At 40.1% G+C, this 27,395-nt stretch overlaps 1 protein-coding gene across 4 annotated transcripts in view; it reads left to right on the forward strand.

The window, feature by feature from the left end:
• The window catches only part of CDC42BPA (CDC42 binding protein kinase alpha), a gene marked incomplete at its 3' end in the record, with an annotated part of 176,465 nt that extends 149,070 nt beyond the window's left edge, over nt 1-27,395 (forward strand). For 2 of the 4 annotated variants that reach the window (XM_080616966.1, XM_080616967.1), the window contains 15 exons: nt 551-656; nt 1,400-1,536; nt 2,192-2,331; nt 3,166-3,247; nt 4,360-4,576; nt 5,290-5,352; nt 6,280-6,873; nt 8,923-9,020; nt 10,613-10,697; nt 12,544-12,667; nt 13,955-14,072; nt 20,205-20,390; nt 24,840-24,957; nt 25,954-26,111; nt 27,264-27,395. In XM_080616966.1, coding sequence (XP_080473092.1) covers nt 551-656; nt 1,400-1,536; nt 2,192-2,331; nt 3,166-3,247; nt 4,360-4,576; nt 5,290-5,352; nt 6,280-6,873; nt 8,923-9,020; nt 10,613-10,697; nt 12,544-12,667; nt 13,955-14,072; nt 20,205-20,390; nt 24,840-24,957; nt 25,954-26,111; nt 27,264-27,395 — 2,358 coding nt within the window. The remainder of the gene's footprint in view (nt 1-550; nt 657-1,399; nt 1,537-2,191; nt 2,332-3,165; nt 3,248-4,359; nt 4,577-5,289; nt 5,353-6,279; nt 6,874-8,922; nt 9,021-10,612; nt 10,698-12,543; nt 12,668-13,954; nt 14,073-20,204; nt 20,391-24,839; nt 24,958-25,953; nt 26,112-27,263) is intronic. The other 2 variants (XM_080616968.1, XM_080616969.1) reach the window with 1 other exon arrangement.

Raw genomic sequence — 27,395 nt, forward strand, 5'->3', positions numbered from 1 at the left:
AACTAACAAGAAGCCCTTCCAAAATCAGCTTCACCTACACTCTTGCTTTTAAACTGGGTGTTCTGAAGTTGCCTGTGCCTGACCCCATAAAACTGAACTCTGTCATAGATTTCTGGCATGCAAATTAAAGTATGATATTTTTCATTGAACCAAGGCAACACTTCTTATAGAGGAGAATTGAATTTGCAGTTTAGGAAGGGGTTTGACCTTGACTGGCTGCTGGGTGCCCACCGAGAACATTACAAACACACCTTCAATTTCTAGAGTGTAATGGAATAATTCTGGCAACTTTCCTATCTGCAATGGAAACGAACTCATGCTCTGAGGCGAGGTCCAGTTTACATGGTTTCATTTACAGAGGATGGTTTAGATTATCAATAATGAGCACTGATAAGGAACTTTTTTCAGTGTTAGGAGCACGGATCTCATTTCAGTAAACACAAATAAGCTCCCTTTTTAAATGCAGCTATGCACTCCTATGTCTGTGAAAAGAATTATAGTTCTTCAGAAGTGTTACAGGCGTTAACATCCTTGTCTGCTTGTTTTTCAGCCTAAAGCCCACCAGTTTGTAGTGAAATCATTTAATACACCAACAAAATGCAATCAGTGTACGTCTCTGATGGTCGGTTTAATACGACAGGGCTGCACCTGTGAAGGTAAGCACTTGTGAAAGCAGGAAGTGTGAACTGTAGTTTCTACAGATGCAAATTGGACAGTAAATGTTGTAGTTTGATAATGCAGGAGTCTTCTGTTTATATTTTGAATAACAGAGTATGTTACCATGCTTCAGTCTTTTGACAGTAGAAGCCAAATGCTTTGAACATCATAAGTAACAGATGACCCAGTTATCTGGTGGCATACTTATTCCAGTTGTGGTAGAAGAGCTTAGTTCAGTTTACAGAAAATAACAATAAAGGGCCACAGTCAAGTATGCTGACAGCAGCTTTGCATTCTGACTTGGTGGGGAAAATGTAAGACAGCTTTCCCTTTCAGTACCAGTTTTGCTTCTTGCCAGGACTGATTTATTCTGAGATTGTATGTAAACAGAATACCTGTCATTTTGAGGAGCTTCCACCTTTTTGCTTGCTGGCAAAGTTGGGCCTTGAGAAAATCATAGAGATTATCTCAGTATGAGCTTCTGACTAGGCTCTTTCTTACATGGGTGAAATCAGACTCTATACATACACCTCTGAAAATCAGAATTTAGAGCAGATGAAAGCGTGAACTGCTGCTATGCACAGACTTCCATTTCTGTCTTGGTGTATCAAAGTTCAGTGAAACCATTCAGTTGGGGGTTGAAAAAAGAGACCATTCCTTTATAAATATCATTATTATCATAGTTTTTGAATTGCACAAGAAAGAACCATTAAATCTCTTTGTTTCTCTTCCTCTTCGCAAGTATGTGGTTTCTCTTGCCACGTGACCTGTGCAGACAAGGCTCCTGCAGTATGTCCAATCCCTCCTGACCAGACTAAAGGACCTTTGGGAATAGATCCACAGAGGGGCATAGGAACAGCTTATGAAGGACATGTCCGAGTAAGTATCAGGTAGCTACATTTGGGGCACTTACATTAAATTTGTTGTTTTCCAGACCTGGAATTAAACTCCTTATTGGAACATTAGGGTGGAAATGGATTCAGTTACAACGTAAGATAACAGTTTGGAAACTAAGACCTAAATTTTGACAAAGCAAGACTTAGCATCCTCAAGAGTAATTCCCTGTCCATCTGTCAGCCATTGTGCTTTGAGTTGGTCTTGTTCAGTCCATCTCTAGAGACTAGATCATCTATGAGGGCCTGTGAGTTTTTGGCTCTTTCTGTTGCTGCTGGTACTGTCTAGGGTCATTGGTGTGGATACTTGTACATAAACACTACCAAATTATTAAACATATTTTGGGCCATATTCCTGTTGACCAACTAGAAATGGGTTTCTTTCTCTATATTGGTTAATTGAATCAGCTTGTGAATAAGAAGAAAGAATCTGTAGTGCTATGAATTTTTCAAGTCATATTTTGTGGTGTCTGTGTGGCTGTGTTTGATGCTGACTGCACCGCTGCTACAGGTTATGTTGCTTAACATTATCACTGAATTAAAAGCTTGTCAGCCTAGAAAAGAGAATTGATTTTTGTATTGTCTGATCTTTGATTGCATGCAAGCTTACAGAGACTTGATGGGAATTTGTTTTGCTAAAGGTACCAAAACCAGCTGGAGTAAAGAAGGGCTGGCAAAGAGCGCTGGCAGTGATCTGTGATTTTAAACTCTTCCTCTATGATGTAGCAGAAGGAAAAGCATCCCAGCCCAGCGTGGTAGTGAGTCAGGTCATAGACATGAGGTAAGTGCTTTGGTGCTCAGTGGGAGCTTTTAAGAGGCACTGGGAGGGTTTTTTCCTGTTTTTTCTTTTTGTGAAATCAGTAAGCAAGCTCCCAGGCTTTTATGAAACACTGTGATCCAAGTTGAGAGCCTCTGATTTTCCAGAAAAAGGCATTATTAGCAGCTAGCCTGAACTTGGATGTTCATATGTGTCAATTTAAACTTCCATTACTACATCATGTGCCAAAATGCATCTGTTCAGCTGTGTAGAAGATCTGCAATGAACAAAGAAGAAAAATACATTCTTTTGGGGTTGAGTAGAGTTTTGGAAGACACGTGGAATTTTGTTATAGGGTAAAACGAATACAACTTTTGGTTCAGAAGGGCTAAATAGTTTGTTCCCTCTTCAGTATTACTGAAATACTTAACATTTAACACAACAACAAAGCAAAGCTCATCTCTGAACTAGATGGGTTTATCCAGGAAGTCTCAAACAACTTAGCTTATAGCTTCGAGTGTTTCTATGAAGGTTGGAGAGGTGTTCTTGGTCCAGGTTTATTTAAGTTTCACTATTTATTGCTTTTTTGAAAGTTTTAATTTAAAGAGACAAACCCCAGATTCTCTGAATAGATTCATCGCCATCAACATTTACCAGGAATTAATTATGCAATATTGCATTTGTGAGTTTGATCTGCAGATAGAGAGGAAAGGATGATTTTTAGAACTACATCTCAGGACTGTGTCGATGTGTCCTTCACAAAACAAAGCTACTGGCACTATGGAAATATAAGTGAAAACCCAACACACAGATTTTACTCTTTAACTCTTTTCCAATTGTGTTTATGGTCTCCATAAGGGATGAAGAATTCTCAGTGAGTTCTGTCTTGGCCTCAGATGTCATCCATGCAAACAGAAAAGATATCCCCTGTATCTTTAGGGTAAGTATTATGTCTCTTGAACCTAGTAACCCAGCAGTACCAGGGTTTCACAGTGTGGTGTTAGAGTGTGCATCCACTGACAGCTCACTAGTATTTTATTTTCTTCACAAGTTCTTGCTGGGTGGTATCCATGGCAGCAGCAGCAATGCATAAGGGTCTGTACATAATAACATTTTTGTGCTAAAAATAGCACTGGCACATTTAGACAAGCTCTCATCTCCCCTTTACCTGGGTTTTATTCTTTTTGACCTTCACAGTAAGATATACTTTTCTCACCCTCCTGTTAGTCATTTGCAATTCTTCTGTTCTTCATGACCTTCTACATGTTCATTTCCTAAAGTTGGCTTCTGCTTCACAATTTCATTTGTTGTTATTTCTGAAGCCTTTGTTTTACATGTTTTCTTTGTTACATATGCATTGGTTCTCTGAAAACTCCCATTCATCAGGTAGTCAGTATAGAAATCTAGTGTAAAATGCACATCAAAATTTATGTCTAGTGTCAGGGTTTTGCCATCATTGGCTTTTTCTAATATTACATTTACTAGAATTCTACTGAAGCTTTGACCTCAATGAAATACTTTTGGTGTCCTTATCAATTCCTCTATCATTTCTTTACTACATCATTGTATTTCATTCTTGTTTTTCCAGCTTTCAAGCTGTTCATTACTCTGCCTGCTGAGTGAAGATAAACCTGCAAAAGAGGCTTTCATTTTTATCTATAGTAGCTGTACCAAATACATGAAAAGGATCATAGATCATTTTTCCATAAAGACCATTCCTACTGCATTAAATTATTAATGAAAACTGTTGGTCTTAAAGAATACTGTGTAAGAAATGCTTTTCATTATAAATTGCTGTGAGAAACAACTGACTACCTTATTTAGGGCAGACATTTCAGACCCTTTGCTGAGTTACATCTGCACATTTTTCTGCTGTGGGTTCTTGATTGAGTGTATTCTATTAACTAAGGCTACATTTTCTCATTCTTGGTTCAGACAGCTACTTAAAAGGGTGCTTACAGGCATTTGATACCCTTGTAAAAATTATCATGATTTTTTTTTCTTTTTTTTTTTTGCTTATGACTTAAAAATGTGTATTTTAACATTTTCCAGGTTACAGCTTCCCAGCTTTCTGCATCCAGTAATAAGTGTTCAATCCTGATTCTAGCAGACGGTGAGAATGAGAAAAGCAAGTGGGTAGGAGTGCTGAATGAATTGCATAGGATCTTGAAGAAGAACAAACTCAAAGACCGCTCAGTCTATGTTCCCAAAGAAGCTTATGACAGCACCTTACCCCTCATCAAAACAACACAGTCAGCAGCAATCATAGGTATGAAATGAATAAGAAGAAAAATGGGTATGCTAAAAGCAGGGGATTTATTTTGCAAGAAACCTTCATGTTAAATAGCATTATATACCAAATAGAGTCATATCTGCTGGTTTTATCCCATATGGAAATGCACATGGGTTTGGGAGAAGTGCAGTTCACTGTCCAGTACTTCTGTCAGATCTTTAAGAATATTTCCCCCTATTCACACTTACTCATAATTATGAATAATTTTGAGAATTGGACATTATTCTTCTGTTATTCTATATACATAATTCCAGAACTGGGCAAAACTAGTACTATAGATTGGATATAAATCACTAACTTTACAAAATGTGCTTGTGGGACCAGAGAGAATACATAAAAAAAATCAGAGAACGAATTAGTAATTTTAAATGCTGTAGCATAAAATATCTTAAACTCTAGTTATTTAAGTAATTAAAATAGGATACTGTAGTTATTTCAAAGTCAGTATTACACTTAAATGCTCTGAATGGTTTGTTAAAAATGATATTTCTTGCTGTTACTTCTATTAACAGGAAATTGAAAGACTGGAAGATTACCAGTGTTTGGTATATAAATGTGTTGGGTTTAGCTTTATATTTGTTTATTTCAAGATATTAAAAACGTGTCTCTGTTAATAGGAATTTTGACTATTGCTGAACAAGTTTTGAAAAATAACCTTTTTTTTTTTTTTAATTCCCTTAATATCACAGACCATGAACGAATAGCTCTGGGGAATGAAGAAGGATTGTTTGTTGTGCATGTCACCAAAGACGGTAAGAGATGAGGAACTGGTAATAATTTCCCTAATATTAAATAATCACAAAGTGACTTCGTAATCCTTTTTTTCCTCTATCAATATCCGTCATTTTTCTTAATTTACTACACTATCAGCTGGACAAGTCAATGTGAGAGCTGTAATCATGAAGGGTGGTGTGTGTGCGCTCTCTGATTTGGGTATCCCTTCAAATGAGAAAGACCCAGCATCTGGAATGCAGTTGAAGGTTTTATTCCCTTGTTTGAAGCAGGCTCAATACTAAATTCAGACCAGGTTGCTCAGAACTTTGTCAAGTTGGGTCTTGAAAATCCCCAAGGACAGAGGTTCCATAATCTCTCTGGGCTGCCTGTTGCAAATTGCTCTTACAATGAAACATTTTCTTCATATTATCTAGTAGGAACCTCCCTCATTTCAATTTGTGACTCTTGTGTCCCCTTATCCTGCTGTGCACATCAGTAAGGAGCCTGACTTGCTCCTTCCTGCACCCTCCACTGTGGTATTGGAAATGAAAACTTTATATTCAGTACTGTAGAGAGATGTAATGACAGATGCCTGAGCTAATTCAACAAGCAAGATGTTTAACTACATTTTGGTTCTTTGGGGGTTTTCCTTTATTCAGTAGTTTGTGGCTATAAACTGTTCTTGAAATAAATACTGAAATGATACAGCAGTTGTTACTGCATTGAATCTTCTCCTCCCTTCTTCTGATGGGGAAAAGCCAAAGATCTGTCCAGCATTGCCACATCTGGTATTATTAAACTATCAGTTTTGATTCTGTACTTCTTAATATTGCAGGGAAGCAATAAAGGGGATTTCTTGGCTTTCCTTGGTAGTTTATCTTAACAAATATGTATGTTATGACAATTCACACTTCAACATTATTTATTTGGATTTGGGGGTGTTTGTTTTGGGGTTTCTTTTTTAGAGATCATCCGTGTTGGTGACAATAAGAAGGTTCATCAGATTGAGCTTATCCCAAGCGAACAGCTCATTGCAGTGATCTCAGGACGGAACCGTCACGTGCGCCTTTTCCCTATGGCTGCCCTAGATGGAAGGGAGACTGAGTTCTATAAGCTGGCAGAGACAAAAGGCTGTCAGTCAATAGTTTCTGGACATGTGCGCCATGGAGCTCTTACCTGCCTGTGTGTAGCTATGAAAAGGCAGGTCCTCTGTTACGAACTAAATCAGAGTAAGACACGTCACAAAAAGATCAAGGAGATCCAAGTCCAGGGCAATGTCCAGTGGATGTCAATCTTCAGTGATCGTCTTTGTGTGGGCTACCAGTCCGGTTTCCTAAAATACCCCCTTCATGGAGAAGGCAGTCCATACAGTCTGCTCCATCCAGATGACCACACACTCTCATTTATCTCGCAGCAGCCAACTGATGCCATCTGTGCAGTCGAAATCTCAACTAAAGAGTACCTGCTGTGTTTTAGCAGCGTAGGGGTTTACGTTGACTGCCAGGGCCGAAGATCCAGACAACAAGAGTTGATGTGGCCCGCAACTCCATCTTCTTGCTGTAAGTTGCTTTGTGTGTCACTGTACTTGCTGTTATTCGTTGAAGTGATCACTGCTTTTATTAATATCCACAGGAAGTGAAACGCAAGGATAATTACCTGGCAGGTAAATGAATGCTCTCAGCATCTGTCAACGTGTTTAGTCTAGTCAGAGGGTTTTATCATGATCTCACTTACGCTAGGCTTGACAAAGCTGTCACTGACTTGTACTGCTGGAACACGAAGAGGAATCAATGATGACCATGGCAGTCTTGTTGCTGACATGGAAATACTGAGTTCTGCTTTAGAAGTGGTCCCAGTGGAATAAATTTCATCCTGGGGAAATCAATGATTCCTCTCTCCTCAAGGAATCAGGATTTCTAAATCTGATGTCCACTTTCTAAACACATGGCCTGCTCTCTAAAACAGCTGAAGGTCTCAGGTCCTACAGAGGCTAGTGGGAACTTCATGCATTCACTACTGCTGATACAGATGGGACTGTTGTTATTTAAAGTCTTAAAATTCAGCTGTACTTTGGCTCAGCATTGTGATTCAACCTTTCTTGATGCCCAGTTGTCAGGATCTGATAGTTTGACTTGCCTTTCTTTAATGGTGCTTGTTCCTATTTAATGGGTTTGGGGTTTTTTAACTTTTCGTTCCTTATTCTGTCATTCTCTCTTCCTTGGCGGTTTCATGGACACTCTTCTCATTCATCTCCTCTCTTTGCTCTTTAAAAAAATCATTTTTAAGTTCCCTGTCTGTTTCCCTCTTCCCATCTAAAATACAATGTATGGCAGGCAGCATAGATAATATATTTCGTAACCTTAAGGGAAATACTATAATTTTTCAAGATTTATGTTTCCAGCAAGAACTGTAAAATATTTATTGCACATTTTTTGAAAGCTAGGGCTTTGTCTTTGCCAGTTGGAGGGAGGAAAAACCCTGCAATGCCTGTCATCTTCTTTTTAATGTCTTTCTGGATGCAGATGAAGATTAGCCACATTTGTCCTCAGAGTATTTGTGAATGAGCCCAGTCTTAGGTTGATTTTTAGCATGGTCTGCCTTCTTACCTGTGAGAGCAGTACAGTCACTCTGAAGATGAGAGGAATGTTTCACCTTGCTTGAGTGAATCCCCTTCTGAATGTGGAATGAGCAAGTTTCACAGGCTCTACGTCACTTCTGGGTTTCAAGCGAAAGTGTGATAATTATACAGGACTCAGAGAATGGATGTATCAAAAGATTTTGTGATCAGTTGAGAATCCAGCATTTTCACATGTAGTTCTTCTATACTGGTCATTGATATTTGTGAAGGATTTTTGATTGCCTTAAATGAAGTGATTTGATGTTACTGCAGTTCAGAATGGAGGTATATTTTATAGCAAAACCTGTTACATTGAAGCACAAATTGGATGATCTTGTTAGTCTTGGCAGACCATGGCAGTCTTGTTGCTGACATGGAAATACTGAATTCTGCTTTAGAAGTGGTCCCAGTGGAATAAATTTCATCCTGGGGAAATGTGCCAGATGAGTAGCACGAGAATTCTCTTTACAGTCCAGAAAATAAGAGAATTAAAGCTAGAAGGAAGCATAAAGATTTTTATGACTGTGTCACAGTGTTTAGTTCCAACTGATGTTCATTTAGTACCTAGTCCAAAAACAAAGAGCTCAGTTCATTCAAATGACAGTTATTAATTAACAAGAGTGTATTTTCCTACCAGAACATTTACAAAATATGAGCTCTTAAAAATAGGGGGTTTAGAAAAACAGAAAAGCCCTTTGAAACCACATCAGTGTTTGGCAGAGTAAACTGTAATCCCTTGTGGTTCAGAAAGTAGTTTGGTTCTGCAAAGTTAAAAGAAAAGCCATGGAGGTTTTAAGTTTTTTGGTAGTGCTGGTTTGCCTTCAGGATAAATTTCTTGGTCATTTTTGAGTTAAAACATATTTTGCAAATACTGTTGTTGGGTTGTGGGGTGTGGGATTGTTTTTCATAAATATGGTTAAACCATAAGCAATTGTATATTTTGAGCTATGTCTAAAAGCACATCACACTATACCTAATCATCTTCTCTCAGGTTACAATGCACCATACCTCTCTGTGTACAGTGAAAATGCAATTGATATCTTCGATGTGAACTCCATGGAGTGGATTCAGACTATTCCTCTCAAAAAGGTAACTCGCTGCTTCAGTATCAGTTAAAGAACATATCTAGACTCAATCTTGCTTTGCTGCAGTCATACCAGGATTTTTAAGCACGTTGAAGCCATCATTATAACTGCTTGTCTAAACACAATTGAACTAGGAAAGCTATTGCAAGGAAACTAGTGCTTTTTATTCAGAATGTAAGATGCCAAATGTGTGTTACATGTGGTTTTGCTTTTTTAGGTGAATGATCAATCTGGAGCGTTTAAGTATGTAAAGACTTACTGTAGGGAGCAGTTTCTTGGTATTAATTGCATATGACTGCATTGGGCCTGATTGCATATATGTTATTACCAGAAGATGGTGGATGTTAACATAATTAAACATGCCCTCATAAAGTTACCTTCTGGTTCTTGAGAACATTGTGGACAGGGTTAGAACATTTTGGTTCAACCAGAACAAATATTAAAACCCAGGATGATGTCAGGTTTGGATCACTTATCAAAAGACAGAAGTTTTTGAAGGCTGACACTTCTTGGTACTTAGGAGGTGTTTGCTCAGCTGTGTTTGGAAAGCCAAAAGAAAAATGTTGTTTTTCCCATAGTTTAGACTGACTTGAACTTTGTATTTTTGTCAACTTAATTCCTTTACTGGCATTCCAGTGACACAAAACTACAAGAAATTGCCCTTGTGGTCTCGTGTAAGTCATTCGGTCTCTCTGCATATCAGTTTCCCACATGTCAGATGCAGACCAGGATATTACAGCAATGCTGTAAGGATAAATAATGCAAAGATTGAGGTGCTCAGCTATTTACTGTCCAGGAGAGAAGAACATGGCCTTTTGCAGATATCCTCTACTCCTTCTGATGTCCAGATGTTGAGTTAAAGCAGTTGGAGCATTTTTTTTCCCCCACAGGTCATAGTATGATTTAATATATTGATTAATATTTGTCTCAAGACTGCCCATTTAATAAATGAAGCTACTTTCTACAAACAGGAATTGCTACATCTAGGAGACTGAAAACTGGCAATTTATTACGAAGAGTTTGTTTCTAACACAATTTGCAGACTCAGTGGAGTGCTTCTTTCATTTTTAAGTTGGAAATCACAAATACCAATAGGCTTTAGCAATCTGTATATACTCCTGTCAAGTTGCAAAGCGTAACTGATATGCTACTAGCACAAAATAAAAGCACATCTTTGTGCATCTAGTAGACAAAATTGAATTGGTATAAGAAGTAGACAGAATTATTTAGAGAGGAATGGTGTTAAGCCTATGTCTTTAAGTAGGATATTAGGCAACTCCTTCTGTATTTGATCTCCAAACAGAAGTTTAAAATCTAAAACTGTTTTTTACTCTGCTGCATGGCTTTAATGACTCAAAATTGCTAACCTAGAGAGCAGGCACGTGTCACTGGAGATAGGAGACACTGTTCCCTTCAGCCTGCAGTTCTGTGGAGCAGGCTTTGCTCCGGCCAGTTACACTGTCCTACCCTCTGGCTGGCTTTGTAACAGTGCTCTTTTTACAGGGTTTATAATGGTACCTTGGAGCTTTCAGAATAAGATGCACTATATATATGTGAGTTATTACTATTACAAGGGCTGTTTTTTCCTTGTTTCAGGTACGACCCTTGAATACAGAAGGATCACTAAACCTTTTAGGCCTGGAGACAGTTAGATTAATATATTTCAAAAACAAAATGGCAGGTAAGTAAAGACAAGCCAGTTTTTATCATGTGAATTTTTGCTTAGAAAGAGCATTTTCCTTTGGTCTGAGTCTGTGTATTGTAGGAAGTGATCTCTCAAACATATGTTACATTTGGAGAGAGCCAGAGCTTACAGATTCCACAGTGATTGCAGTGGTGTCTGCTAGGCAGCTTCTCCAAACTCTTGTTTCCCTTTTGAATATTCAGTGAAGACTGGAAATAGAAAACAGAATGACTAAATGCTCCCTTCAAACCTGTGACCACCTACCAGAATACTATCTAAAAATGCCTGCACAATTGAAGACTTTAATAGTGATCTTGGCAGTACTAGATTAAAATTGGTATTATACTAAATAAACCTTGCCCAAGGATCAGAAAGTGATAATGTTATGTATTCATAACTTGTTATTAGGGCCGCATATGATTATGTGCCAGAGTTTTAGCTTCAGAACTCTATTTTTGTTATGAGTCCTCTTGACCTTTTTTCTTTTTACAGCCCATTTTATAACCGTACTGAGTAATTCCCTTAATCTTTTGTTTAATCTGTTAGATGGAGAGGGGATGTGCTTTGTTTTAACAGTCAAAAGGTATAATTCTTTTCAGCAACTATTCTGAAAACAGTGGAAATAAAGCTCCAGAAACACGTGGTGCTGTTGGCAGTGTTTCAGTATTTATTTAAATTGCTAGCAAATTAGTACAAAAGGAATGACTATGGGAGAGAGGAACAATATGGGCAAAGTATGTATAAAGAATTTTCAAGTCTAATAAAGACTGGGCATTCAAAGCAGAGCAGAAGAGGGGAAAAATTGAAAGCATAGGATCAGAAGTAAGGCGAGTGCTTTGCTCCTGTATGCTTCTGACCATCTTTCAGAAGAGGCTTCCAAACAGTAGAAGTATCCTCCAGGTGTATCTCTGTAAGTCTGAAGTTTTGTACCCAGTAGAACCCACACTTCATGAAATCTCCACTTGATCTTAATGAAAGAAAAGTTTTCAGCTCCATGCAAAAACTGTCTTGGGAGTGAGCAGTACATGTTAGTATGTTCAAGCTTATTAAGTGTAACTTTAGTCTCTGTGTGTATATATATATATATATATATATATATATATATATATATATATATAAAAAAAAAACCAAGACAGAGTAGTTGCAGCATTCATTCAGTGTAGCGCTCCTGTTGTATGATCATCACTGCTCTACGCTTCATGTCTTATTATAATAAAGACACCTTGGCCAGACACAGACATGTGGAAGGAATCTTCCTTTTTCCCACAGTTGCACCAAAACACATCATTGTTCAAACATTTCAGAAGGTTTAGTCTCTGGAGGGGAGAATGAATGAAAAAGGATATTTAGTTCCAATTGGCAGAACAAGAGGCTGTTCTAGTGATTTTCAGTGAGAACTGCCAAAGAAAGTTCGAGATAGAGGACTGAGATCCTTTCCTGCCCACCTAATTGTTGTGTTTGAAAGAATTAATCAGTGATAGTTTGAGAATACAGTTGTGGCAGCTTGTGTGGGAGGAAGGGTTAAGTCTGTTGCTGTAAAACAGAGTAGATAATGACCAAGAAAATCCATAAACCAAGGAGCATTTTTTCAGATTTCATGGGAAATAGGTGGTGTCCAACACTAGTAAGAGCAGAGGGAGAAAATGTCTTTGAATTCAAATTACATGAATTTGAATTGTCCCACTGGATTGTGTCTGGATCAAGCCAGGTTGGATAGGGCTTTGAACAACCCGCTATAGTGGAAGGTGTCGCTGCCCATGGCAGTGTGTTGGAACTAGATGATATTTAAAGTCCTTCCAACCCAAACCATTCTATGATCATCATATATATGTATTGATTTCAGAGGGCGATGAACTGGTAGTTCCTGAGACATCAGATAACAGCCGGAAGCAAATGGTCCGAAACATCAACAACAAGCGCCGCTATTCATTCAGAGTACCAGAGGAGGAGAGGATGCAGCAGAGGAGGTCGGTATTCAACGTGTACCTGTGTTCTGTACATGCCTGTAGGCCCTGAAGAACGGTGACTGATGCCAATGTGGTATTTCATTTGTTGCTTCAGATGTTTCTGTCTCTTCACTACCGTGTTAATCCTCAATGTTTAATTTGTGTTAATACCAATTTGTATGTGGATATGCACTGGATACATAAATATTCATTAGCTCAAATTAATTATGTGAAACAGCTGTGATTTGGAATGCATGTCTCCACATACTGTGTATAGGTACATAGGTGTGCACATAATACTGTGTATATAATGATCTGTAATAAACACTGTGCAAAAGGAGATGACATTGCTAACTATGCATATGGGTTAATTACTTTCAGACTCTGGTTCTGCTTTTCTTTCTGAAGGGAATTTTACTCTCAGCAGTATTCCAAGGCATCTGCTTTTTTGATTTATAGATTTAACTACATAAACATTCTATAAATCTCAGAAAACTCACCTCTTCAGAGGACATAGGACTTCAGGATGTGTTTTTAATAGAAGTCTTAAACAGGTCACAAATACTTTCCTAAATGGCAATAAAAATAGGTCTGCACTGCTCACAGTGTTCATGGAAAAGATGTTACTGACCGTTTACTGTCACTCATTAAAGATGACCACCTACTGTGCTAAGCTACACTCCAAGAACTGAGTATTTCAGTTTTCTAACTTTCAACGTCTTCCACCGATGGTTGGCTCCCAGCTTTCCTTTCTGTTTGGCTCTGAGAAAAGTAACAGCTGTGTACAGTGGAGATGAAATTCCAGTTCTTGTCTTTGCCTTTTCTGAGCCGATCGTGGTTTGGTCTTATAAAATGTTATGTATTCTGAGTTCTGAAATGCATCCTTGCCATTTTGAAGAGCTTTTAATTCTGACCACAGACTGAGAAAGGTACTGCAGTATTATTTTAATTCTATTTTCATATTTTGTACTTCATTTTCATCTCCACTTTGTAATACATCACAAACGAGTTCTGCTTTTACTCATCTTATGGAGCTTTGTATCAGCTCATAGCGGTTGTATATTCTTTGAATGTCAGTAACTACTGGGCATGGGCTGTTAGCCTGCAAACAGCATTCTTCTGGCCCCATGCCCTCTCTTCAAGTTGGAAGCTTGTCCATGCCAGTGCTGATAGCAAGGGTTTATCACTGTTAACATGGCTAAAGAGTTAATTTCCATTTAAAGGTAGCTGATAATCAAAGCTGTACATGTTGTAAGTGTCCATCCGCACCTCTAACCAAATATCTAAACAAAGTATTTTCTCTTCCAGGGAGATGCTACGTGATCCAGAAATGAGAAATAAATTAATTTCTAACCCAACTAATTTTAACCACATAGCACATATGGGTCCAGGAGACGGTATCCAGATCCTCAAAGACCTTCCAATGGTAAGTACAAAAGTGAGAGTGACTGCAACAGAGGCTGCAAATTAGTGACAGAAAGACAAGTACCACTTAAAATACATATTCAGAGTGTTGATGTGTTCCGTATCAGGAGGAGTCACTAGGGAAATGGAGCTGAACATGCTCTGCTGTATGTGAGGGTGACACTTAAGCTTCGAGGAGAGCCTGATGACTCCTGGGTTTTAATAAGGCAGGTTGGCCTTGCAGTGTTGATAATTTTTATGATCCATATGAAGGGACAAAATTAAGAGGGTTTGAGCCTGTGTTCTCTGTGGGAATGGAAAGAGAAATTCCATTCTCTGGGAACTGTAGTTCAGTTCTTTTCTTCTCTTCCTATCTTTAGCTCTCACTTAGCTTCTCTCTTTACAGCATCTTTTCCTCAGGCAGTGGAACTGTAGCAAATGCCCAAATTTCTTTCTATGCCCAAGATGCTTTTCCTTTTTTTTTTTTTCTCCAAATTAACTAGCCTCAGTGAAAGAAGTTGAGAAATGGAAGAGAAAGCGTGATAGGACACAGGCATGTTTGTTTCCACAAAACCTTATTTAGGAAATACTCATCTTGAAGTTGCTGAAGTTTTTGTTGAGGTAAAGACCAATTAATATTTACTTCATAGGAGAGTATCTTACTGCTTGCTTCAAGATATCTTGAGCATCTTGTTTGTGTTTTCTGTATTGTCCACGATGACACAGATGGGACTCAGAAGATGCTAATTAGCACTGTGAGAAAGGTCATATGATATAATACCAAACAGGTGATATGATCACCACAGTAAGATAAGGGCATTAGTACAGAAGTGCTGTCTAAAATGATAATCATTGTTAACCTGGGGTCTGTGCAGAAAGCAGTAAGTAGATGCTGAAAGTGGGATTTTCAGATACTTAAAATCCCAAAGGAAACTGCAGTAAGACTGCAAAATAAAGCATGCTGTACAGTTGCACTAGTTTAGGGCCTTAGGAGCATAACACGTTTGGTGTTCAGATACTCATTTTACCTTGATTTTGCAACAGATAGTATTTTTATATTATACTTTACCATAAAGTCTGCGTGTTGTGCATGAGCCCTTCTGGCACTGTGTTTTCCTTAGATGAGAATATGCAAGGAAAGGATAGGATTTACTTTAAATCTTACAGTAGAGATGCTCTGAGAAAACTCTAAATAACAAATATGCTTGGTGCAATTGAGCAAAAAGCAGCAGAGTGTGTGTGTGTGTGTATTTATAAATTAATAAATAAGGAAGGAGCTGCTTCTAGAAAACAGAGGCCAAATCCAAGAGAAGCTGGCAGGCAGTGTTTAACTTACCTGGATGTGAGAATACATATGTCTAAGGTTAAACAAAGAATGATGACATGCTTCAGGGCAGGATGCAGATCAGAACCTTCTTCATTATTATTGTTATTATTTTTTTTTTCTTTTTTTTTTTTTTTTTCCCATTTCTGGTGGGTTCTTCAAAACATTTCTGGCTTTTCTAAAGCAGAGAAAATAATCTGCTGCTGCTAATGGTAGGGCAAAAACCATCCCATTTGGCACCATCAGAAGTTTTAAGTTCATGGGAATCAAAAGCTGCAAGAACTCTTAATCGAGCCCCAGATCTGGCAAGTGTAGAATGAGGAATGATTTTATCTGTTGGAGGGGATTTTCTAGACTTGCAAGGATTAATATTTCATCAGCTGTGTAATCTCTAAAAGGCTTTTACCTTTGAATTCTAATCATGGAAGCCTTGTACTAGTTCAAAGGTCATATTTGAAATTAGGACTGGTACTTTGCTTCTTACCAATCAATATGATGTTTTGACAGGAATTCATGAGTCACTTTCCACACTTAAAAGTGATGAGAAGATATTAGAAAAGGTGTACAGTGTAGAATTGATTTCTGCATTTGTTCCACTGCTGCAGCTTCTTTTTGAAGTTACTATCAAAAACTCTTTTTGCAAGTAGGTATCGCTCTTACTGCTGGGAGATACCGCTGTCTTTTGCAGATAAAGCAAAATTGACATGTATTTTTCCAGCAGCTCCTTGCCATACCATATTGTATTTGTATTCCTAACAGAATAATAGGTACAGAATTGCGTCAATCACAGGTCTTGAAATTGTGAATTTGAAAGTGTAACTTGGGATTAGGAAATAAGTTTTCTGTCAAGAGTTGCTTTGGTCCAGGCAGCTTTTTCTTTTCCTGTAAGCTTCCTGTAAGGTGTTTGGCTAAGTTTTCATTTAGTCTGTTCCAAACTACCTACTTTGTTTCTCAGGCACAAAAACAGGAGAGGAGGAGTTGTGTGTGTGTATGGTGTTATGCGCTGAGTCTAATGTCTTATTTGAAAGATAAATTTAGAATGAAAAGACAGGGTGTTTCCTGGAGAATCAGGTAAAGAACAGCCCTGCATACAGTTTATCTGGATGGCAGTCTCGTTACAAGGACATAGAATTATTTCACTTGATTCACACCTTGTTCCAAAATGATGAATAGGTTTTTGTGTGTGTGTGTGCTTCTTGGCATGTGTGATGATTTTGCACCTGGAATATGTTCTTTGTGTTTGTAAATAGATGAGTGTGTTTCAGAAGAAAAAGGGTTTCTTAGGAACTATGAGAGAGACCGCAGCATTTTGCTTTGCCAGTGCCAGTTTCTGTTTATAGAAAATACATTTTTGCATCTAAAGAGGGCTGCCACTAGAGGGAACAAGTAGGGCAAAGCTAATCGTTTCCTCAAACTCTTCATCCTGTTGTTTTAGATGAGGCAGCTTCTTTTTTTTATGAGATACTGGAATGTAGAAAACATATGAAAGAATGGAGTGGGCCTTTTCATGTGCAGTTTCTTCTGACTTGAGCAATTTCAAATTTGGCTGGATCTGATCATACAAATCTGCTCATCCAGCATGAGCTTTCACTGAAGTCAGTATAGTGCTATGTAGGCAGAAGGGTCCTTAGTAATAAATAGGTTTTAGTAGAACATAGATATTTTAATCTCTGAGTTGGATGAGATTGTCACAAACTATAAACAGCCAGCTCAGTACTGCATTTATCTAGCAACCAGGGATGAACTTCATAAAGCAAATGAAATTTATATATATGTATGTATTTTTATTTATTTATGAATATATACATACTCACTTTATATATGCAATGTGAATCTGATCAGAACTCATCTCTGCAGTCACACGAACCTGCTTCTGCTGCCTTTTTCAGAGGAAATGCCAAAAATTGAGAAAAGCACAGAATTAGAACTTGTAGTGATGGCTCTTGCATGGCTGGGCTGCAGTATGGCAGTGGGCAGGAGGGGACATACACTTGTGCTGCCTCGTGCATGCAGAGCCAACGGGAGCTTTCTTGCTCCCTGCCTGCTACTATTCTTAATGATGGCTTTTGAAAGATAAATTTTGAGGGTTTAAATTGTATTGTAAATGTACAGAATGAAAATCGGATAAACGGAATGCTTGAAACTCCTTCGGGCTATTTGATGTGTTGTATCAATTGCCTACATGCGTGCAACATACCTATCTGCATGTGATTGCCCTTGCTGATGCAGCCACACTAGAGGGAAATATGACTTTCTATGTGTTGTTTCCAAGGTTCCATAGAACAGGCACGTGACATGAACAACGAGATAATGTTTATGGCAAATTGCAGTCTGTTACCCAGTCCCACGTTATTCTCCCCATGAACGGACACCTTTGACCAGCACAGCCCTGTTTGGGCAGAAAGGAGCATGCCAAAGGCTCAGAGTGAGATCAGATTTAAGAAAGAAAAGATTAGAGGCTATCAGGCAATTGTAAATTTGCATCCTTCTTTTCATCATGGCAAGCAGTTACTCAGGGGTCTGGCTTTGAACAAGCAAGTTCATAGGCTACAACACAACAGAAACCAGAAGTTCTTGCTATTGCCAGAGCCATAATCAGTATGTATTTGCATTTTATTGATGTGGATACTAGGTCTGGGTCATTGTCTTGTTTTGTACAATTTGGAATCGTTCCTGTTAGTGTATCCCCAAACTTATTTATTTACATGTTTTTCTTCCCTAGCAGCCTGTCACCAATTAACTGGCCGTACAGTCTGGCCTCCCTTCTGCCCTCTTGTCCCTTGAAGCCACTTTATCGTGGACGCTCCTTTGTAGTGAAGATCTGAAATCTGGAACTGCACTTACTGCAGCACACACCACCTCTCTGTGTACATCAGATGTACAGGATTGGTTTTGCTTTCATATTCTGCATGCCTAAGTATTTTATATACAAAAGCTAGTCTTGACTGCCATTCTATTTGAACATGCTTCCGTTTGACCTCATTATACATGAGCCATTTTACTTCCATTCTAGACAATGTGTGAAGCTTTGCTTGTTTCAAATGAGAAACTTTTAGAGTAAATGAATACTTACCTATATTTGGTATTCTTTAAAGACAGTGGGAACCCCATGCATGCATCTAATGGTGGAGTCCATGGAGAAAGTGCCACGGAGGATCATTTGTAAAATGTTGCCATGTCGTGGCTTTCTCACATTCATGAATGCTGGCTAAGTATTTCCATGGTCTGCAGCTGGCCGACCCTCAGCTTTTAGCTTGTGATTTTAGACACTCCCATTTCTCCCTTATTGGCTTTTAGGAACTTGGCTGGCTTTGCTGCCAGTTCTCTGTTGTGAGCAGATAACTCAGCAAAGGCTGCTTCCCTGGACCATTCCTGGAATGGTGGCTTCTTATACCGGTATTTAGATGCTGCTAAACTTACTAATAACTATTTAATGTATATTATGTCTTATATGCCATAATGTGGTAATTGGTGTTTCGGTTAACATGCAAAGCCTCATAATAACTGTGTGTTTAAGAAAACAAAAGTTGGATTTTACCAGCTGAAATTATGAAAACAGTAATAATAATGTTTGATAATATGTATTGGGATGTGACTTAATGTTCTTCCAGACTTTAATACGTTCCACGTACAAAAAGTAGTGCCTTAGGTTTAGCAGAGGAGTAAGTAATATTTTTACCATATGTTGGTTTTTTAAGTCCTAGCATTTCTAATGTTACCCAGAGCTGTTTGTTTGAAGGTGATGAAATCAGTTGGACAAGGGGAAATTAGAAGTTATAAATGAGAAAAGGTGTTCTGATTTGCTAGTGGCCATTAAGCAAAGCACCCCCTTGCAGGCTGACCTGCTGAATGTGTACAGATAGCACAGGGAGGGATACTGAGCCTTGAAACGCTCTTCAATTGAATCTGGATTTAGATGACTTTAAATTACAAGAGCACTTATGTCAGCCCATCCTGCAGAGATGAAGAAGTTGTTTCTGTTTAATGTGCAGGATTGTTTCTCCCCTCTCTTTCTTTGTCACACCTTGGGAGCACATTGCTCAGTTGACCTATCAAAACCATTTGAATTTCCCAATGCTTCTGCACCTTATCTGCTAAGGGCCTAAGTCTTTTGCAGCACAGAGGCAGGAGTGCAAAGTCCCTTTGTCACTAAGCACTGTGAGGATTAAGTGAGCCTGCAGAAGGACATAGGCCTTGTGTTGTCTATCTGCAGCCAAGTGAATTGTTCCAGTTGTCTGACACTAACCACTGCACGTTCCCACACAACCTGTGTTCCTATCCTGTTGAAAGACTGTTCTCTCCCCTTAGAAATACTGTGTTTGTTGTACGGGTGATACTTACTTTTAATGCATGAATAACAGAAGGAAATCTCTTACACTCCTTAACTGTTGTGTATTCTCATCTTTTCTTCTCCCCACACCATCTCACCTGTGTTCACCTTCCTTTGTTTGTGTGATGTCTATTTTAGATTGTAAGCTCCTCAAGGCAGGGAACTAATGCTTCTCAACTGTCTGTAAAGCACCTTTTACAACTGTGGTGCTCTTTCAAATATCGAATAATAATAAATATTAGAATCGATTCCCAATGAGTTAAAAGTTTTATTTGTTTTTAATGTTTTAGCCACAGCAAGGGCGGCAGGCCCCTGTGACACCATGTAAGGAAGGTGCTCAGAGGACTGGGGGTGACAATGTAAGAACCTGTGTACTTATGGGCGAGCAGGGCTGCTGTCTGGCTGTCCTTCAGTGTTTGACTGCTCTTGTGGACTGCTGTTGCCGATGTTAACCTGTACAACCATCCTTCATTGCTTTCTCTCTCTGTTGTCTTTGATAGCAGCGTTCCCCTTATCAATTCCCTCATCATCACTCCCGTCTGATCTCCTCTCCGAGCAACTTTGAGCACATCTACCACATGACTGTTAATTCAGCTGAAAAATTCCTCTCTTATGATTCCATAAACCCTGCATTTTCCCCGCCTCCACGCTCTGTCCTCGGTACTCCAGACTTTATGACTCGGAGGGTACGAACAGCTGAGTCAGGTGTTCACTTTACTAATACTGTGTGGTTTTCCTTTGCCTGGCTATTAACATGGGAGAAAACCCCTTATAAGCAGTTATCTTCACCCCTTAACATTCTTCTGACCCAGATGACTCATTTTCTGCTATCAGCTCTGGTCTTTTCCACAGCTCTGACATGCCAGGAACCAGAGATACTTCATGGCTTTAGAGAAAGGAAGTGTATAATAACTGGGCTGAACCTTTTGCTATGAGAACAGCATTTTCAGTCACCAGAAAGGACGTGGGAATTTGGAATGAAAAGTCCTCTGTTCCACAGTGTGCATCCTCCAGCAGTCAGTAGCAGGATGCTGTGGATCAGATTGTATTAGGAAAAGGTTTTGGATCTGTCTCTGTTGGACCTGACTTTGAAACTGCTTGTTTATGAGGAACTCATGTGGAATGCAAGAACTTTTACACAGCGCTGCACATTGGGACTGGGAGAGGCAGGCACAGGTTATGCCTCAAGACAGTTCCTAGGTTAAAGTAAGTGAAACTAGAACATGTACAAGAAAAATCAGAAGTGAAATATGATGGCAACGTGCTGATGTAGATCCTTGAAATTGTGGTAGCTTTAAGCAGAGGCTGAGGTAGGATGCTGTTCTGTGAATATCCTTCCAGTTGGAATGTAAACTGGGGGGACGGAAGTGGTCCTGTGTTTTTCTCTTGTATTGTGCATCGTGGTCTGACTCCATGAGGGTTGCTAGGTCGCAGAGGTACAAGCCATGCTAAAACAGGCACACAAGTACATGCTGTGCATTGTGTACCATGCCGTAGCCTGCAGTGCTGCTTGGGCAGATAAATCAGGACTAATCTGTGAGGTAGATGGACATGATGGTGGCTGGTTGCTCAGGCTTTGTACGAGTCTGAGCCATATCTGTTGCTATAATGGAAACACAGCTGTTGGTTTCTGTGGCCTTCGGACACCCTTCAGACATGCATGGCAAATCTCTACTGCCAGGCTGCTTTGAGTGCCTTTTAGTTGCTGTTCTAGATCCTTATCACCAGCGAGGGTTTTGGATACATACCTGCATGCAACACTGCAGAGAATATAAAAATGCAGGAGGAAAATCAACCTCTTCTATGTGGCTACAAATCTGCACAGCTTTGACTGGTCACATGCATGGCCATGTCTCACTGTTGTGAAGTCCCAGTCGTCACAACCGTTAATATTCAGAAGGGAAGTGGCAGCGTTTTGTGATGAGGGGTCTGCATCCATCCTGGCTGTTCTGGTAGGAGAAGAGGTGCAAATGCACAAAACAAATGAGAAATTGTTGAAATGCAAAGACCATTAATTTTAAGCTGAACTGAAAGTTGTTTTTCTTTTAGTGGGTCATTATAAAGGCTCCCTCAAGCTGTAGTTCAGTTCTGGTTTTAACAGGACTTTCCTTAATCCAGTTGTACTCTACAGTTTTCTGTGCTTGATAGGCAGTGATTTGTCAATGGGCTGTGACCCATCCTCTGCCTTCCCTTGCTCATGTGAGTAGTCTCCCTGGGATCAGTCAGGAGTGACTCCTGGTGTATCAGACAATAGGTCTTAATTTTTGCCTCAGGAGCATCCTTCATCCTAATGTTACAGCCTGCTAGCACCAAATAGAGGAAAAACAGTGAAGTGGGCAACCTGGAGTGTAGACATCTTGTGCTAGTTAGTTCCTTAGAGCAATAGAGGTTTAGTTTTCTGTGAAGAAGAGCTCTTGTCTCCTTTGTGGCTCAAGGGTAGGAATGCTGTAAGCTGTATGGAAAGCAAGGCTGAGTGTTTTGGGTTTGTGTCTGTCCGTGCTCCCTTTTGTGTTTGGAGATGTTGGTGTAAGAAGCGTAGCGCTCTCTCTGAGGGGACCATGGTCCCACGTTCAGGTGGGATATTGGAATCACAACAGTATTGAATTCATAGGTGAGTTGGAAAAGTGGGCTTTTAGATCGGTCTATTATATCATGGAAGACTTAAGAGCTCAGGTTTATCATGTCATGAACAGAACACTACTTCAAAACAAAAAACCCCAACCAAGAAGCAGCAGCACGATGGACAGAGAAACAGAGGCCAGCGATCTCCTTTAGGTGGTGCAACTGTTCAGTTAGACCCTGTACGTGTGTTCTGGCCGCACTGCCTGAGGAGGCAGCACGGGAGCCGTGAGTGTGGGTCCTGGAGCTGGGGCTCGGCACCACTGCAGAGCTGTGAGCAGCGATTGCATGTACACAATCCACAGCAGCTCCATTCTCGGACTGGGAATGGGATGCACTGAACTTGAGCTGAGTCTTCCACCCTATTTCACAGTGACTAACAGCTCAGCAAGCAGCTTCTCTGCAGCTGGTTGTCTTTTTTCCTCTTCATTTAACTTTCTCCATTTGGTTCAGCAGTGGGGTTAAATTTCCCTGCTAGGATTTGAATTGTTGCTGTACATGAGGGGTTTTTGTCTCTCTCTTTAAGTAAAGCAACCTCAGGTCTCTTTTTTTCCCCGTTCTTTTTAACTTGCTGTGTTTTGCTGCCTTATAACTACTGCTAATAACCGCCCTTTATTTTGATTTGAATCCCCTTCCTGCATCATGTGCATATCACTTCCAGGGGGTTTGGTCCAAAATGCCAGGCTCGCTGGCATGTGCTTATTTCATTTCTAGACCAAAGAACAATGAAAGATTTGCTTTGTGGAGAAACTTTCTATGAGGAATTACATGGACTTTGCAAACTGAGGGCATGAAAAATAGTCATCATTAGAATACACTGTCAAGGGGGAGAAAGTAAGCAAGAGACAGGAATATAATGCCACAAATGACTTAAGAGACTTTAAACCTTTAAGTATAAATCCTCATTGAGAATAGGGCAGCGATGGATGAGGTGAGAATCAAACAGCGCTGTTCACTGGTAGGTCTCTGATTCTCTTTTGTTGGTGTCTGAGAGAGATCTGGGAGCAGGAGAGATTTTGGTTCTTTCTTGTTCGTTGCATGCTAAAAATCAGCCCTTCTAGCCTGCTGGGAGAATGAGAAGCAAAGAGTTGACTGTGAGAGCAAAGGGGTCTGTTATAGCAATGACTCTAAGGGTCAGTGTAGGATTGGATTTTACAGCAGGTTGGTAACAGTTATCAGATGAAGTCTGAACTGTACAAAACCTGTTCATTCTCTATTTAATTATCCATTTTAAAATACAGATAGAGAAATGGGTAGTAGCTATGGGACTCTGAGAATACCCTTGTGGAAGGGGTAGGATCTTTGTTGTGATCTGAAATTCCCACAACATCCTAGCTTAAAAAGCTATTGTAATTGTAGCAGTTGTTTTATATGTGGTTACTTTATCTCAGAGTGAGCATGGGGAAATAATTACATAGAAGTAGGAAGAAATTAACAGTTGGGAAGGAGTATAAAGTGGAAATAAAGTAATGCTCAGAGCTGCCTGCAGTTCTTTTCACATTCTGCATCTGTAAAGGTTCCCTAAACCTAATTCTAGTTACTGCTGATGACTTAATAGCACAAATCATGTTAGGAGCAGGATGAAGTCTCATATTTAGCTAGAGATTAAATGGTAAGCATGGGCATTAGGAAGTCATTTGGGCTAAGGAGCCAGCTCATATACAGAGAGATGGGCTGAATAAGCTGAGAAGCCTTTTCTCCTAAGGTCAGCTGTAAGTTAACAGAAGCAGAAACAAAATCTCCCAGAACTTCTTTTAAAGACAACTTTTGTTTAAGGAACTATCATATCCAAGTAGAGAAATTGTGTTTAATCTCTTCCCTCGGTAAAAGACCACTTCAGTAACATACCAATTTGGAAAATGACACTGGAGCACTTGGGATGTAAAACAGGAGCAATAGTCAAAAATATGCAGAAAACCAGCAGCATGTGCTCTGGTCACCCTGTATGAGCAGGCTGGAAACAGGAGGCTGATTGTCACTTTGGCTCAACTAGTATAGGTCTGAAATAATACTGTTAATACCTTTTGAATTACAGAAGTAATTGAAATACAGATTGACCCACATGTGTTTAAAACTCATAGGCATTAGGGATTAACATGGTTATTGAGTAAAGTTACACATGTGTGACTCAAATGATGGCATCAAAGATAGACAGTTTAATAAGATCCTTGGAAGCTTGTCTTCAGAAAGAATGCATTATGCAAGATAACTTGAATATATGTCCAGCAGATTAATTAGGCTGGCAACACCATCCTTTCCAGGGAATTATTACACATACTCTTCCAGTTGTCTGCATATGTCCATGTAATTCAGCAGTTCACTGTCGCGTTGCGTGTGCTTCAGTCTCTGCACTAAACTGCAGAACATTATTTTGCCACTTCGCTGACTTGCTGCCCAGATAATTCAGCTGTGGTAAGGTTGGGGCTTTCATGGATTTTGGGGCCTTACTTCATAACATCCAAGGTTGCAGCAGCTGTCAGTAAGTAAACATGTCGCTGTGTGTGTCTGCATTGCAGAATCTTCGGCCTCAGGAAAGCCGGACGGTGTTCAGCGGCTCTGTCAGCATCCCATCGATCACCAAATCCCGCACGGAACCAGGACGATCGATGAGTGCAAGCAGCGGGTTAGCAGCACGTAAGCAAATGGAACTGTGTCACTTTGGGTTCTGTGCACAAGGTTTTTAGGGAATGGGCTACCTGCTTTTGCTTCTGTCTATACTGTCACTAGCCAGGATTTTCAGAAGTGATGGCTGGCTGCGTTCCTGTTGAGGGCAAGCACAGTGTTTTGGTCTTGCTTCCAAAGGAGCACATGAATAAGCAGCCAACACTTATGAGAGTCCCATGTTTGTAATCTGTCAAATTTTTAAAACATTAGAATTAAAATTACATTCTTATCCTTACGTAACGCTGCTGCTTGAATGTTTTAAGTCAGTGGCAAGTTGTTCACAAGCTCCATGGTTAACTTGGGTGCTGAATCATATGGAGCTCTCGAGGCCTGTCTTGCTGTTAGTGCAAAGAGAAAGCAATAGAAAACTGGCAGCTGCTATGGAAGACTTGCATTGCATTGGAAACACCTTTCCTAGCACTGCCATGCTGCCTGTGTGCCAGTCAGCACAGTGACCTGTGCAGAGACCAGGCAAGTGACAATGTAATGGACATGTGAAAATGTAATGGACATGTGAAAATAGAGGCAAGACTAGTGTCTGACTTTTCTAGGGGTTTTCCCCTCTCTGTGCTACAAGCAGCGTTTGCTGCACGTTGCCAACTGCTTGCAGAGAACATGTGTGTCTGCTGTAGTCTGTACCTGCTGGTACAACCCACTAACTCCTGGGAAAAGAGGCCACTGGAACTAGGCTGCCACCACAGCAATGTCTACAACTGCTGTCTTTGTCAGGAGTGTAGTGTCTGTGTCTGTGTTAATGCTGACATGCCAAGGGAAGGAGCAGAGAGTCCCTAGGAAAAACTGCAGCGAGCAGCAGACAGTGTAAAAGCCTACAGAGCCTTCAGGCCACAAGCTGAGCATCTTGGGCCACGCTGGAGGGAAGCAGAACTAACCAGAGAAACAGCTAACAAGTATCTGGTATATTAAGCAGGTGTCTGTAACCCAGTTTAATTCCTCTGCATGTTCTAGGATCGTCTGCACAAAACGGCAGTGCTCTGCGGAGGGAATTCTCGGGAGGTAGCTATGGAGCAAAGCGTCAGCCTATGGCATCACCCTCAGATGGCTCCTTGTCCTCTGGCGGTCTGGACCAAGGCAGCGATGCACCAACAAGGGACTACGAGCGAGAGGTGAGTGACAAGGGAAACAGAAAATTCATGTGTATTGATAAAGATGAGGAAGTTAGATTCTGTCATGGCTTTGGCTATAAGGCTGGGCCTCGTTGACAGTGAAGATTTGGATTTCTTGTATTTCAAGCTATCCTGACAAAAGGCTATGTCCAGACTGTGTCAGCTCTGGTCCTGGTATGTAACATGCAGAAAATGTTCCTTGCACTACTCACCTGGAGATATGTGGGTACTGAGGCTCCCAAAAATCCTGGCCCCATAGAGTAACAACTTGAAGTGATGATATTCCTTCTGCCCTTTATTTGCAAAGACTCTTATGCTATCTCAGCAACAATATCACAGGAGATGCTCTGTACCCAGAGTGCCTGAAGTTAACAAAGTAACTTAAGAATTAATTATAATAGTTTATTTTTTTAGCAGAAACTGGATTTAATAGCTTATATTCTGTGCAGAACAAGACTATCATTATGATAGGACTGCAGTCCTGCCTAGTGCTAAGCTCAGTCCTTCAACCAAGAATATTTTGGGAGGGTTCAGTCTCAAGTTGGGCAGCAAAACTTCCCCGGCCCATTTTCTTACCAAGGAGTTAGAAAATTGCAATTGCCCACAGGCTTTTCATGCTACCAAATATATCCTTCCAGTTGAAGCTAGAAGGCAACTGTCAATTGAAACTCAAGCTCAAACATAGTTGCATTCTAGTGTACTCTGGAAGATTTAACTGGAGTAACTTGATAGGATGCTTCGAGTTAATATCCTGGGAGTGACGCTGAAGAGGTAGCTGTGATTAAGCCACAAAGATTTTTCAGTGCAATACCATCTCAGATCATAATCTGAGAAAAAGCAGGAGCTACTGGAGCTTCATGAGCAGCTTGAAGCTGTATGCTCTTTTACCAGGAGGCCCTCAGCAACATGCAGATGCAGGAATCCCACAGGTCCCGTGTCTCTCTGTTGTGCCTGCTGAAAGCAGAGTGATCTGACCACTTGCTCTTAAGTCTCTCCAGACCAGGAAGTCCTGAGCAAAAAAAAATCCCTCCGTACTTTTGGACACAAGCAAAGTACCTGTTGAATCCAGTCATGTGTTGCTCAGACACCCTGAGTCACGATCAAATTTGCTATCCTGACACTTACTGGTGTTCTGCTGTCTTTGGGCTGCAGGACTCTGACTCTCCAAGACACTCTACTGCATCGAACAGCTCCAACCTCAGCAGCCCTCCCAGCCCTGTTTCTCCTCACAAGACCAAGAGCCTCTCCCTGGAGAGCTCTGACCACGTGAGTTGGGACTCATGA

This window comes from Psittacula echo (assembly GCF_963264785.1).
Source record: "Psittacula echo genome assembly, chromosome: 4".
Lineage (NCBI taxonomy): Eukaryota > Metazoa > Chordata > Aves > Psittaciformes > Psittacidae > Psittacula > Psittacula echo.